General features: G+C 32.0%; 1 protein-coding gene across 1 annotated transcript in view; it reads left to right on the forward strand.

The window, feature by feature from the left end:
• Positions 1 to 1946: 1946 nt before the first annotated feature.
• HELRODRAFT_157129 (hypothetical protein) overlaps positions 1947 to 13590 on the forward strand; it is a gene marked incomplete at both ends in the record, with an annotated part of 14383 nt that continues 2739 nt past the window's right edge. Inside the window, 5 exons of the mRNA XM_009020376.1 lie at positions 1947 to 2048; positions 11947 to 12039; positions 12779 to 12837; positions 13047 to 13118; positions 13413 to 13491. Of these exons, the coding sequence (XP_009018624.1) occupies positions 1947 to 2048; positions 11947 to 12039; positions 12779 to 12837; positions 13047 to 13118; positions 13413 to 13491 (405 nt within the window). The remainder of the gene's footprint in view (positions 2049 to 11946; positions 12040 to 12778; positions 12838 to 13046; positions 13119 to 13412; positions 13492 to 13590) is intronic.

Genomic DNA, 13590 nt, shown 5'->3' on the forward strand with positions numbered 1-13590 from the left:
TTTTTGGGGGGAATGAATGCTTTCCTTCAAATGAAAGGACATTCAAAATAGCCTAAGTGATGTTATGGAAAAATTGGAATTTGGAAAAATTTGGAAATTTGGAAAAATTGACTCCAAGTTAAAATTTGTCGTGTTTTGTTTATTTTAATAGTTTAGATAATTTTTTAAATATTAGTGGTGACATTGAAAGCTGTCCTTTTAAATTTTCTCAAAATTGTTTTCCTTCGTAGAGACGTTCAGAGTCAGACCTACACCGCCTCTTATAAATTAGTTACCATACAATAAATCAACTTGCGTTCCTATTATAAAACTATTATAAATCACTATTATTCCATGTGATTATCACCCTGCTGCTGCTGCTGAAAAACCTTGGCTTGGTTGAATGCTCTGTCGTCTTGGAGAACTTTTATCTGTGATACTTACTCATTCATACATAATTCATACTCGTTCATACAAATTCATTCATACATTTTCACTTAGAATGTTTAAAATGTTATTCATTGCAATAATAATTAATATATTTAAGTAAAAAATAATTCATTTCATTTTATTTTAACATTTACTTTTCTAATTTCGAAACAATTAAAAGGTGCTCAAGTATCTAGATCTATAAACTTACCATTGAAAATTTCACCTGAACCAAAAGTCCTTAACTTTTATTTCTTTGTTTTCATTCTATATATCAACTCATCTTAGTCGAGATAGGTCGAATTTTATTGCGATATTTTTACAATATTTTTCACTATTTGATAAATTTTGATTTTATTTCAATTAGGAGAGTGTTGAAAAAATAATTTTCGATATTTTTGAAGTTATTTTAAAACTATTTGGTCTTGAAAGTCAATGGTTATCTGCTTAGAGGTGGGCCAGTCTAACATTCAAATTCAATACATTCATCTTTCAAATTCACTCATTAATCTCCTACTAAGTGCTACTGGACCGCGTCCGGGAAATTATTTTTTACTTAATATTTTATTAATTTATTTGCCAAAAATATTTTTAAATTTCAAGTTTTCTAATTTTTTTATATTAATCTTACAAGCAGGTTTTGAACAGAAACAGTTTTAGTTGGATGAACATGTTCACCACCCTCAACGATTTCTGCCAAGCACAACACGAGTGAGATAAAAAAAATTAAAGAAAAAGCCAAATTCCTGAAATAATAGAGATAAAACACATCGTATTTAAAATATTTAATATTTTTTCATCTGCCATCAACCAACCAGATTGACAAAACAAAATTATTTGAAATTGTAGAGAATTTCTGTGATAAATAAAAATCTATAATTAGATCTTCCAATGTGACTGAATAAAGTTAATTTACCCAAAGCTGTTGCTTTTGCTGGATTTGATTTTAGAATTTGTTTAATTGAGTTGTGATCAGGGGTTGGTAGGTAGAAAGTAATAGTCAGAGTAGGCCATTTGTTTAATTAAATCATCATCTCTCACCCAAGTCTCAACCAATCAATAAAAATATAAATCTCAGCTTTGTATTCTTCACTAATCTAGTCAAATTAATAGGTTATTTATTTTTATTTTTTACTTGGTTAAATTAAATATTACCTTTTTTTTACCTTTTCCAATGACAAGCTATTTAGATATTTAGGAAGATATTTTAAATTTTTAGATTAAAAAAATTTAACTTGTTTCACACTTTGCAACTAAATAAATTTCTAATAAATAATGATAATAATTTTTTGTTTACAGGTGTATGAAAAGGTAAAGAAAACATAAGGCATCTCAAATATTAATTAGAAGTTTCTCCAAATATTCACATTATTAATTAATGTGTATAAGGAATTTTTAACTACTTCATCATCACATAGATCGAAACAAAACAACACCCACAGCATAAATCTTGTTAACGAACGTACTAAAGTAGAAAAAATTCAATCTAGCCAACTTCACTAACTCAGTTGTTTTGTTGTTCAATAATGTCTTCTGCAATGAAAGTTCGAAAGCCCGAGCCAGCTGAAATCGAGTACAAAGGAATGAAATTCTTAATCACCTACAGGCCCTCGGATGCCACGATGGATAAATTTGTTGAAGTGAGGTTTAGATTATTTATTAGATTGCAAGATGGTGTAATGGTTAAGGTGCCTGGTCATTCTGCTGAAGTGGCAGGATTCAAATGCAGAAAGATCCGTGCATATCACATGCAGGGATCTTTACGTCACGCATCACTGATGTGTGCATTCTTGTTTGTGTTGTTTGTATTTTTGAGAAATGTTGAGGAGAGAATTGTCAAATAGAATTATTATTATCATATCTCATATTATTCATTGATTTCTATAAATTTTTAATATTCAAATTATTTGTTTTTTGATTAATTTCAAGGTATTCTTAATTAGTTTATATATGTTGCATTGGTGTTGTTGTTTCTTGGAGTTTATAGTTTTTTTTTTATTGAGTTTTTGTTCTTGTGTTTCTGTCAAATTTTTGAATATTTATTGCTTAAATATTTAAAATATTTTATTTACAAAAGTTAAAAATTAGTGTTTTTGTTATTCACTATGTCAAATGGAGATCACCTGACAGTGAATAATTCATTCTAGCTGTTGGGAATTTTGAATGAGTGTCGTGAAATTTGGATGAGGCATTGCATAACATTTCATTGCGCAAATAAACAGGTATATACATATGCATGCCTGCATATAAATGTGTGTATGTGTGTGTTTGTTTGTGTGTGTGGGTTTGTTTGTGTGTGTGTGTGTGTCTGCTGGTGTGTGTTTGTGTTTTTTTTTATATTTCCCAAAATTTTCAACTAGTATTGCTTTCATTTCTATTGTATTTGGGTTAAGATAAGATAAAGCTTTTAGTTGTATTTTGATTGATGTGTATATGATGAGATGTTGTATTTTGTGGTACATGTATGTGTATATGTGTGTATATCTCTTTATGTGTGTGTGTGTGTGTGTGTGTGTGTGTGTGTGTGTGTGTGTGTGTGTGTGTGTGTGTGTGTGTGTGCGTATTTATATATGCAGATATAATGATTTATTTTACTTTTAAGGTGATATTGTTTTTCCATGGCAAGCAAAGGTGATTTTACACTTGATAAATGTTCCATGATTTTCATCATATACTATATAGATGTGTGTGTATTTTTGTTTGCCTGTGTGTATTTTTGTCTGTGTGTGTGTGTTTTTGTGCATGTGCGCGCGTGTGTGTTTTGTGTACAATGTTTAACATGTATGCATAAGCACAAATTTGTTTAGTGCAATTATGTACACATGTAAATATTATACAATGCTTATGTAAATAAATATAAACATTTATGTGGATTTGTTTGTATATGTTATGTATGTATGTATGTATATATATATATATATATATATATATATATATATATATATATATATATATGTGTGTGTGTGTGTGTGTGTGTGTGTGTGTGTGTGTGTGTGTGTGTGTGTGTGTGTGTGTGTGTGTGTGTGTGAGGGTGTGAGTATTCTAACTAACAGGCAGTTAGTAAATAAACAAATTTCTTCTTATCAATGAATGTATGCGCTCTTACTGAAATAACAATTTATACCCTCAACTCTAATAATTACAGTAAAGTACAGAATGGATAGTTATATATACAAATACATGGAAGGGTTTCTTCTTGCTTCTATTTAGGAAGTTTGTTATCTTTCATTTCATTTAAGTACCAAGAAAATAATATGTCTTTCTTTTAAAATGCAGTAGTGCATATATGTTCAAATATAACAAATATATAATTTTTCTCTTTCTTTTTAAGAATTTATTTTTCCCGTCTCAATTATCTCAATTACCTATGCTCTGAATTACACTAATGTTCATTTGCCAAGTTTGTCCTCTCACATAAATTAGAGATTTTATGAAAATGATAGGTTTTATCAAAGAGAAATTATCAATAATCATTTTTTTATAATTTGTTGATGTTTTATAGGCTTACAAAGTTACCTTGCTATTTAAATTCTCAGCTGATTATAAGGGGACAAAGATTATAACAACGAACACTTATTATAGAACTTGCTTCATATACCTTTCACTGAGTTTACATTTCTTATCTATTTTTAGTTTATTTTTTAATCTTGAACAAGTTAATTTCTAAATTTTATGTTATTCAATCATAAAATAATAATAATGGTAACGAAGGCAGTCTGCCTAGAGAATTGAAAAAAAGTTTGGTTAACATATTGTTCTTCCAGCTAAACTCCATTTATAACCTTGGAGCTGAGTACATCTCTCTTTCGGTATAGTACGAACAAACAAAATGAAATGCAAGGTCCGATAATTAAATCTCATTTGTTATTCAATTTTATTTCTTGAATGTAGTCACAAGTACAAAAATAAAAGACCTTAATTTTTTAAAACAAAACAAATGTTTCAAAAAAAGTAAAATGAAACGCGAGGTTTCAGCGATAGACTGCCTCAGCCGTAGTGGAAAGGACAAGCCGTTCATCTTCGAACGGGATATCCCTCCCTGTAGTCCCTCAACCGCACGACACTACTGCGACAGAGGGGGCAGGAAGTTTTCCTCAACAGCCACTCATATAAACAGGATGGATGGAGCATGTGAGTGCAGTTCAGCTCGTGCACAATGGTGTTTTCTTCGAAATTGTCAGTACAGATACAATACTCGTCGTATCGAAATCTGCCGGGAATGTAGTTCCATACATGTTTTCGTTTTTTGCCATAGATTGAAAGTAGGTATCGTAGGTTCTGACCTTTGCCCTCATTGTTTTTCTGAATGAAAGTAGGTATCGTAGGTACTGACCTTTGCTCTCATGACCCCCCACCAGGTAGAAGTACATTTTGCCATGTTTCGCTCTTCAATGTTGGTCTCCGTAGGATTTCATCAAAATATAATCCTGAGACGTTCTGAACAACATGTCCTGTTCGTCGGCTGTGAACGAGTGGATTCGTCTCAGCAATTCACTCTCTTTACTTGATGGAGTAGATTTTTCATTTCTTTAGAGAATCTCTTTCTGTTCGGTTCTCTTTCATTATTTTTACCAACGTTTTTGTACAATACATATCGTAATATGTATTGCATTTTTTTCACGCTTTCTTCCATTGTTTCTTTGATACTTTTTACAATATTTCCACTGTTTGACATTTATATCAGATGTTTGAAATTAAGTTGTTTTTCTGACTATCAAATTTGTCAAATGTTAGAAATTGTGTTGGAATATTACAGACTAGGGCTTTAACTTTAAATGAAAAATCGAACAAATATGTTTGTTCGTTATATAATATATGAACAAAGGTACAGGTCTTGAAAAAAGACGATAATTGACCAAACATAAAGTTAATATCTGTAATGGATTTTTTACTCAAAGTAGGCTTAATTTGAATAAAAACCGTGTAACAAATTAATTATGTGGTAAGTCCCTTGTAAAATAAACGACGTTTTTTATTAACCATTTTGCTAGGTGTGTGTGGTTTGCTTGTTTAGTAAGTTTTCTAGGAGCTTTGTCGGGCAGTAAATAATCTATCGCAATATCATTAGTTTGTGAAATATTTTTTTGCAAATCTCCTATTACGTAATTACCATTCAAATATTCAGATATTTATGCAAATATCCAGATATTTGCCAGTGTCACTCCAAAATTTCACAAAAACCATTGAATGAGAAGCGTGTAAAAATATTCCGTTACACAATCAACAAAAGAATTGATTCTAAAATAGAATCAAGCAAAGGTATTCACATATAGACACGATAGAGAATGTAATAAAATATAATTAATCTTAGCCAAAAACTCAATGTGTAAATTAACATTGCAACAGTTGGCCGATTGTGAAGTAACGTCTGAAGCGACTGGTCAATTTGTGGTGACTGGAACCTACGATAACACTATCATCATCATAATCACTACACCTCATCATAATCGCTACACATCATTGTTATCATCATCATCATCTCGAACGAAATGATATATGTAGTTATTTCTGTGATCCCAATAGCATTCAAGAAAGTTTTTCTTGCACCTTTATTAGCAAATTTACCTGAGTTAATTAATTAGTCAATTAATTATGCCTGGCTCTTGGATTTCGTGCATGTATGTACCTATGTTCTTATAAGTATGTATGTGTGCGTGTATGTATGTGTGTGTGGCTATCCTCCTTTTCCATTTAATAGCTTATGAATGTTGTTTGTACAGGTATAAAATAAGTATGTTTGTGTGTGTGTGTGAGTGTGTTTTTGTGATTTTAATTTAAGCATAATAGACTTCATAACAACGCAATGCATCCATGCACTTTTAATTATAAGCAAAACCAGCACAAACTTTTATTTTCAAATTTGTTCGTTTCAAGATTTGCATTAAGGCCAGATTTTTTTTTAAACAAATAAATATCTTATACATAAAGAATCTATGATATTTTATATTATTTTTTGTTTTCATTTCAGAATAACTATTTCAGAATAACTAACTACGCATTTAGTGTTTGTTTGCTTCATATCATTTCAGGAGCACACGAAACCATTTATCTATCTATCTATCTATCTATCTATCTATCTATCTATCTATCTATCTATCTATCTATCTATCTATCTATCTATCTATCTATCTATCTATCTATCTATCTATCTATCTATCTATCTATCTATCTATCTATCTATCTATCTATCTATATATCTATCTATCTATCTATCTATCTATCTATCTATCTATCTATCTATCTATCTATCTATCTATCTATCTATCTATCTATCTATCTATCTATCTATCTTTCTCTCTATCTATCTATCTATCTATCTATCTATCTATTTATCAATCCATCCATCCGTCTATCCATCCATCCATCCATCCATCCATCTATCTATCTATCCGCTAACAATCTTTTTTTTCAAATAGATAAAATATTCTACATGTGTGTCTGTCTTTATAAAATACATTGGTATACTCAGCAGAAATACAAATAAATGAATTAGTATGTGTTTGTGTGTGTTGTGTATGTGTGTGTGTGTATCTGCGCGTGTGTGCGTGCGTGTTTATGTACTTGATTATGCATGCATGTATGATGCAGAGTTAGGTATGAAATGAAGAGAGAAGTATTGAAATATTAAAAGAGATCAAGAAGCATAGGTGTGCCAGGTTAGTGAAAAAAATTGTTGAACTTGTTCAATCAAGAAGCATCTCTTTGTTTGTTTGTATATATGTATGTTAACTCCACACCCACATTTCTCCACACGCACACACGCGCGCGCTCACAGATTTATGTATATATTTTTGTATATCCCAAGAAAAGACATCACAAATTTAAGTGCATTTTCTATATATATATTTTTATTGCTATATTCATATGTAATTTTATTGTGCCTAAGGGAATATATTTTTGCTGTACATGTAAGTTTACATTGTATTGTTTGTGTGTATATGTTTGTATGTTTTGTATTTGTATTAGTGTGTATATGCTTTGTATGTTTTGCATGTGTATTAGTATGTATGTATGTATGTATGTATGTATGTATGTATGTATGTATGTATGTATGTATGTATGTATGTATGTATGTATGTATGTATGTATGTATGTATGTGCATGTATGTATGTAGTATGTTTGTATTTTTGTGAAATTCATTAAAGCGAAGTGGCTTATGAAGTTTTATTAATACATATGCATACAAAGATGTACTTAAGATTAAACTCAAGGCTTTTGGCTTTTTGTCATGTTTTATTAAAAATTTTTTTTGGCAAGCATTAGATTTGTTAGATATTTGTTTATGAATTGGTTTTTGTTCTTATTTGTATCTGTTGATAGGAATTTTCAACATCATTACAATTGCATCTTTCTTTATTTTTATTCTATAACTTATGTATACTTATCCGTAATTTGGCATTCTTATTCATTTTCTAAAGCTTTAATTCACGAAATGTATGTACCATTTTTTGTTACCTTTTTTTAAATTTTCATCAGGTAAGTTAGCATGAGTTTATTTTTTGATATATTCTTTACAAGAATCCGAGAAATGTTAAGTTTGATAGTAAATGTGAGGCATAAATACATACAATGGTTAAAAGGATGATATGATAAAGCAGAGAGTAAAAAGGAAAAATACAAAATAAAAGTAACAAACTTTGGAAAATTTACGTAGAAAAATACATTAAATCCTTATCCGAAAAATTGCTATTCATGATTATCTTACATATAATAATAATAATAATAATAATAATGAAAAAGTGGACCATATTTTTTCCTTCATTTAATACTTGAAGAGGCAAGCAAACTATTTCAAAGTGAGTAACAGTGTTCCTTAATGTATGACCTTTGTAAATACTCATGCATCTATGTATGGTTGGTTTATGTATTTGTGTATATATGTATGTATGTATGTATATATGTATGTATGTATGTATGTACGTATGTATGTATGTATGTATGTATGTATGTATGTATGTATGTATGTATGTATGTATGTATGTATGTATGTATGTATGAACCCATAATTGATTAGAACTATAGGGAAGTAATAATCATATCCGGGTTCAGCTTTAATCTGTGTTAAACGCTTCGCACAGACAGGTATTTTAACGCTCCATCCAAAATACAGAAAGAATTATATTTTTGAAGTAAATTAAAAAAGGATTGCTTTACATAACTCTTATCTAATGGGTCACCCGATACTTCTACAATCCTGCTACAGAGTTCATTCAGAAAACTCTGAGTCTGAGCATCGGTTGGACCAAAGGTCTCAATGCAGACTGGCTTTCTGCAAGAGCCGCATATTTTGAATTTTTAAAGTCTGCGGCTCTTAAGGCAGCGGCACCCGCCTCCTGTGAGGTAAGATTAATGTACCTTTCAGCCATGGTGTGAGGGAACGTAACATCCCAAGCAAGGTAACGCCCCTGCGCCCATGGCGAAATAGTATACCCATCGGGCCTGAGGCTACCTTCCTCCATAAGACCCGTGGGTTCTTTAATTGTGGGTATGTTTGCCCTCTGAAAGCACTTGACCAAAAAGTCGTTCATGGCCGAGTGTCGAGCCTGTCTACCAGGGCCCAATCGACACGAAAAACCATGGTAGCCCAAGGGTTCAACATTGGCCCCACATAAACAAACATACTCGGTTAAAATGGGTAAACCGAGTCTCAGTCCCAAACTGACACGAACACAAGAGTCGTCCAGCCTGGTACCACAGGCGGAATTTGGGACTGCCTTCAACCAAGATGATCCCAACTCACTTTTTACAGCCATTATCCTGGCTTTATCAAAATTTGATTGGTTCAAATCCAGCAGCTTAGCAACTGAGCTGTATGTATGTATGTATATATGTATGTATGTATGTATGTTAAAACCAAAATATGATGAGTGACACCGAACCGTCATCAAGTAACAAATGGATTAACACTTTGATTTGTCGTTAATTGCACATGTCGGCATTCAGTTGGATATTTTCAAGCACACAGACACGCAGGAACCGCTGCAACAAGCACGAAATGTGGTTAGTTGCGAAAAACAGTTCCCTGCTGTCGCCTGATCTGACGCTGATCATTTTGCATATTGCCTTAAGAAATTTAAGGGTGTTGGGGTCCATCGGGCCGAGAACCTCGATACATATTGGCAAAAACTACAGCTGACGACCCTAAAAATTATATGTAAAAACAAGTTAAAATCAATGAATTTTACAAAATTAACCAGAAAATTAAAACAATCCAGCCGGCTTTGAGTGTGAACAAACGATGTGATGTATGTATGTATGTAAGTATGAACCCATAATTGATTAGAACTATAAGGAAGTAATAATCGATAAATAATAAATAAACGCTTCACACAGCCATGGTATGGGGGAACGTAACATCCCATGCAAGGGAACGTCCCTGCGCCCATGATGAAAAGACCATGGTAGCCCAGGGGTTCATCCTTAGCCCCACATAAACAAACATACTCGGTTGTATGTATGTATGTACATACTCCATGTATGTATGTATGTATGTATGTATGTATGTATGTATGTATGTATGTTTGTGTTTGTATTTATGTGTTGTTGTTCCTTTGTTGCTAAGACCTCCTCCCTTAGACTTGTTAAGTTAGCCACACATTTGTCGATCTGTTGTTCTACTTTTTCGTCTTTTGCCGCCCTACTTTTGTTACCAAGCAGGAATATAATCCTTTTCTTTACCTCATTTACGTTAGTGATTTTTATCACCTCGTCTGCGGTAAATATCATATTATCCTCCATGGTTGTGATGATATTATTTAGGTGGTCAATCATTGTGGTTCTTATTTTTGTGTACGCCTGCTCCATAATCCCTTTCATCGTGTCCTCTAATTGTTTATCTTTGCCTGGTGGGTTTATCCTTTCTGTTGTTATCTCCAGGTTACGCTTTAGCGTTGTAGCACTATGCTGGGACCAATTCATCTTGTGAAATACCAACGTTTCGCCAGTTAGGCTTCATCAGGTGGTTGGTCAAATGAATGGAATAATGATATATACACACATAAATGCCGTAATTTTCTTGTAGAACTTTGTATCGGCTAGTTGGCTTTCTGCCTCTTTGGTGTATCTTTCTTTATCCATTACCACAAACACACTTCCCTTGTCGGCTTTTCGTAATACGATGGTGTCATTACTTTTTAGTTCAAATAATGCCTTCCTCTCTGTAGGGTGGATGTTTTTCAAATTCAATTGTAGGAATTCATCTTTGTTCTTTGATATGAATCTTTGTTTTAATCCGTCTATTTCATTAGTAGCTGCTATACAGTTATTGGATAACTTAAATTGTGGTGGAATTCATTTTGATTTAAAATATCTTCCGTAGTCCTGCAGATAGGGTAGTGTGTTTGTGTACGTGTGTGTGTGTGTGTATGTATGAGCGGAAGATGAGTTTTCATCCATGCGAAATTTATGTTGTTATTATTTGTTGGTAAACAAACAGTTCATACAGTAAAAATTTTAAAAATATTCTGTACATTCATTTCCTTAATGATTCGCTATTATTGCAGTTATAATTGTCATGTGCTGTTGTTATTGTATATTATTGTAATTAGAGTTGAGCCTAAACTTAGTTTATTTTTAGATTGATATAAATTTACACAAACTTCTATGCCTTACATTAGGAACAACCTTTTAGCTGTGTGTGTTTGTGCTTTTATATGTGTGTGCGCTTTTGTTTGCACATGAGTGTGAGTATGTGTATATGTGTATGTGTGTGTGTAGACGTCTGTGTTAAAATATGAGTTTCTGATTGCGAAATCTCTGTTTTAAATTATATTAGTTATTTTGTTTGTTTGTTTGTCTCTCCGTCTGTCTGTCTGTCTACTGCTCTTTTCGTGTTACAATATTTTGTGTTATATTTTTCATGCTTATAACTGACTACAATTGGATCACATAAATATCGTCGCTAGTGATATAATCATACCTGTTTGAAAAAATTTGTTGATGGTTTTGTAATATTTTTCCCCCAATAGAAACACGTTTAAAGTCTGTTTTTGTTATGTTGTTTGTTCCTCTCTTTCTCTCTCTCTCTCTCTCTCAATGTTTTGTGTTATATTTTTCATGCTTATAACTGACTACAATTGGATCACATAAATATCGTCGCTAGTGATATAATCATACCTGTTTGAAAAAATTTGTTGATTTTGTAATTTTTTTTAACCCAATAGAAACACGTTTTAAGTCTGTTTTTGTTATGTTGTTTGTTCCTCTCTCTCTCTCTCTCTCTCTCTCTCTCTCTATATATATATATATATATATATATATAAATATATATCTTCATTATTATAATATGTTAATTAACTTTATTACAGTTGATCTCTGTATAAGCCGATTATATATATATATCTTCATTATTATAATATGTTAATTAACTTTATTACAGTTGATCTCTGTATAAGCCGATTGTAATATGTTAATTAGCCTTATTGTTATTAATTTCTCAATACAGTTATTATAATATGTTAATTACCTTTATTACAGTTGATCTCTGAATAAGCCAATTGTAATATGTTAATTAGCCTTATTATAATTAATTTCTCCAGGAGTTGAAGAAGCACGGTGTCAAGGATGTTGTGAGGGTTTGCGAGCCTTCCTATGCCACTGATAAGTTAATGAAGGAGGGAATTACAGTTGTCGTTAGTTGTGATGATGACGATGATGGTGATGGTGATGGTGGCGACGATGATGGTGACGATGACGATGATGGTGGTGATGATGACGATGATTGTGGTGATGATGACGATGATGGTGATGAGGATGAAGATGACGATTTTGTAGAGAATCTGTAGTGATAATGATGACGTTGTTGTTTTTAGAGATGATAGTTAAAATAATGATATTGTTATCGTCGTCGACGATGATAATATGGTGATGTTGCAGGTGATTGTGGTGATAATAATGATTTATTTATATTTACCTACAATGAGGTGAACTGGTTCTTAAAATTTTTTGATGATATTGATAAAATTAAACGCGAATGATGATGTGGTACAGAGAAATTGATTGACAAACAAATAACAGTTGTGTTGGTGTTAGTATTGAATAGAAAAAAATTGAATTTTTGTCCATGATGAGGATGTTGATGAGGAAAGTAAGAAGTGTGATGAAGATGATGATGAAAAAGGATGGCTTAAGATAATAAATAAGATCATGATCTATGAAACATTTACGCATTCTAATATAAATGCCTCTAGAAAAAGTTATAACCGCGGGAATGATTGAATTGCGCTATATTATTTGTTATCCTAATTATTGTTATCTTTGCTATATTTGTAGTCTTTACCATTTATCATTACATAACAACAACGTCATCTTCGTCAACGTCATTAATGACGTCATCGTCGACGTCATCACCAACGTCATTATAATTGTTAGGACATGCCTTTTGATGACGGTACCTCCCCTCCTGACCCAGTCATCAAAGAGTGGTTTAGGTTTGTGGTGATGATGATGAAGATGATGCTGCTGGTGGTGATGATTATTATTACGATGATGATGATAATGATAAAAAATATTATTATTATTATTTTTATATCATTAGACAACAATCTGATGATGATGATGGCGATGATGATGATGAAGATAATCATGATGGTGATGGTGAGGATTATGATGATGATGATGATGATGATGATGATGGCAGGCTCTTGAAGGAACGCTTTCATGACAACCAATGCACCTGCATCGCTGTACACTGCATCGCTGGGCTAGGAAGGTCGGTGTTGATGATGATGATGGTGGTGGTGATGATGATGACGATGTTGGTGATGATGGTGGTAGAAGTAGCGATTATGCCGGTGATTAAGATTTTTTTAGTTTGAATTGAATTTGATATGAGTTTGAATTTGTTTGATGTGAGCTAGAATTTCGTTTGATGATGATGATGACGATGACGATGATTGTGATTGTTGTAGACAGTTATAATTATTATTAGTATGGATTTTCATTAGAATTATTTATTATTAATATTAATAATTATTGTTATAATTAATTATTTTAATAATTATAGGGCGCCAGTACTTGTAGCTTTGGCCTTGATTGAGCTTGGGATGAAGTATGAAGATGCCGTTGCATTGATAAGAGAGTATGTATTATCATCTAATTATCTTAATTATGATAATTACGTTGCAGTTAACAGCTCATTATAATAATTTATTTGAATTTGATTGACAGGAGAAGGCGAGGGC

The sequence above is a fragment of the Helobdella robusta genome (assembly GCF_000326865.2).
Source record: "Helobdella robusta unplaced genomic scaffold HELROscaffold_27, whole genome shotgun sequence".
In the NCBI taxonomy this organism is placed as follows: Eukaryota; Metazoa; Annelida; class Clitellata; order Rhynchobdellida; family Glossiphoniidae; genus Helobdella; species Helobdella robusta.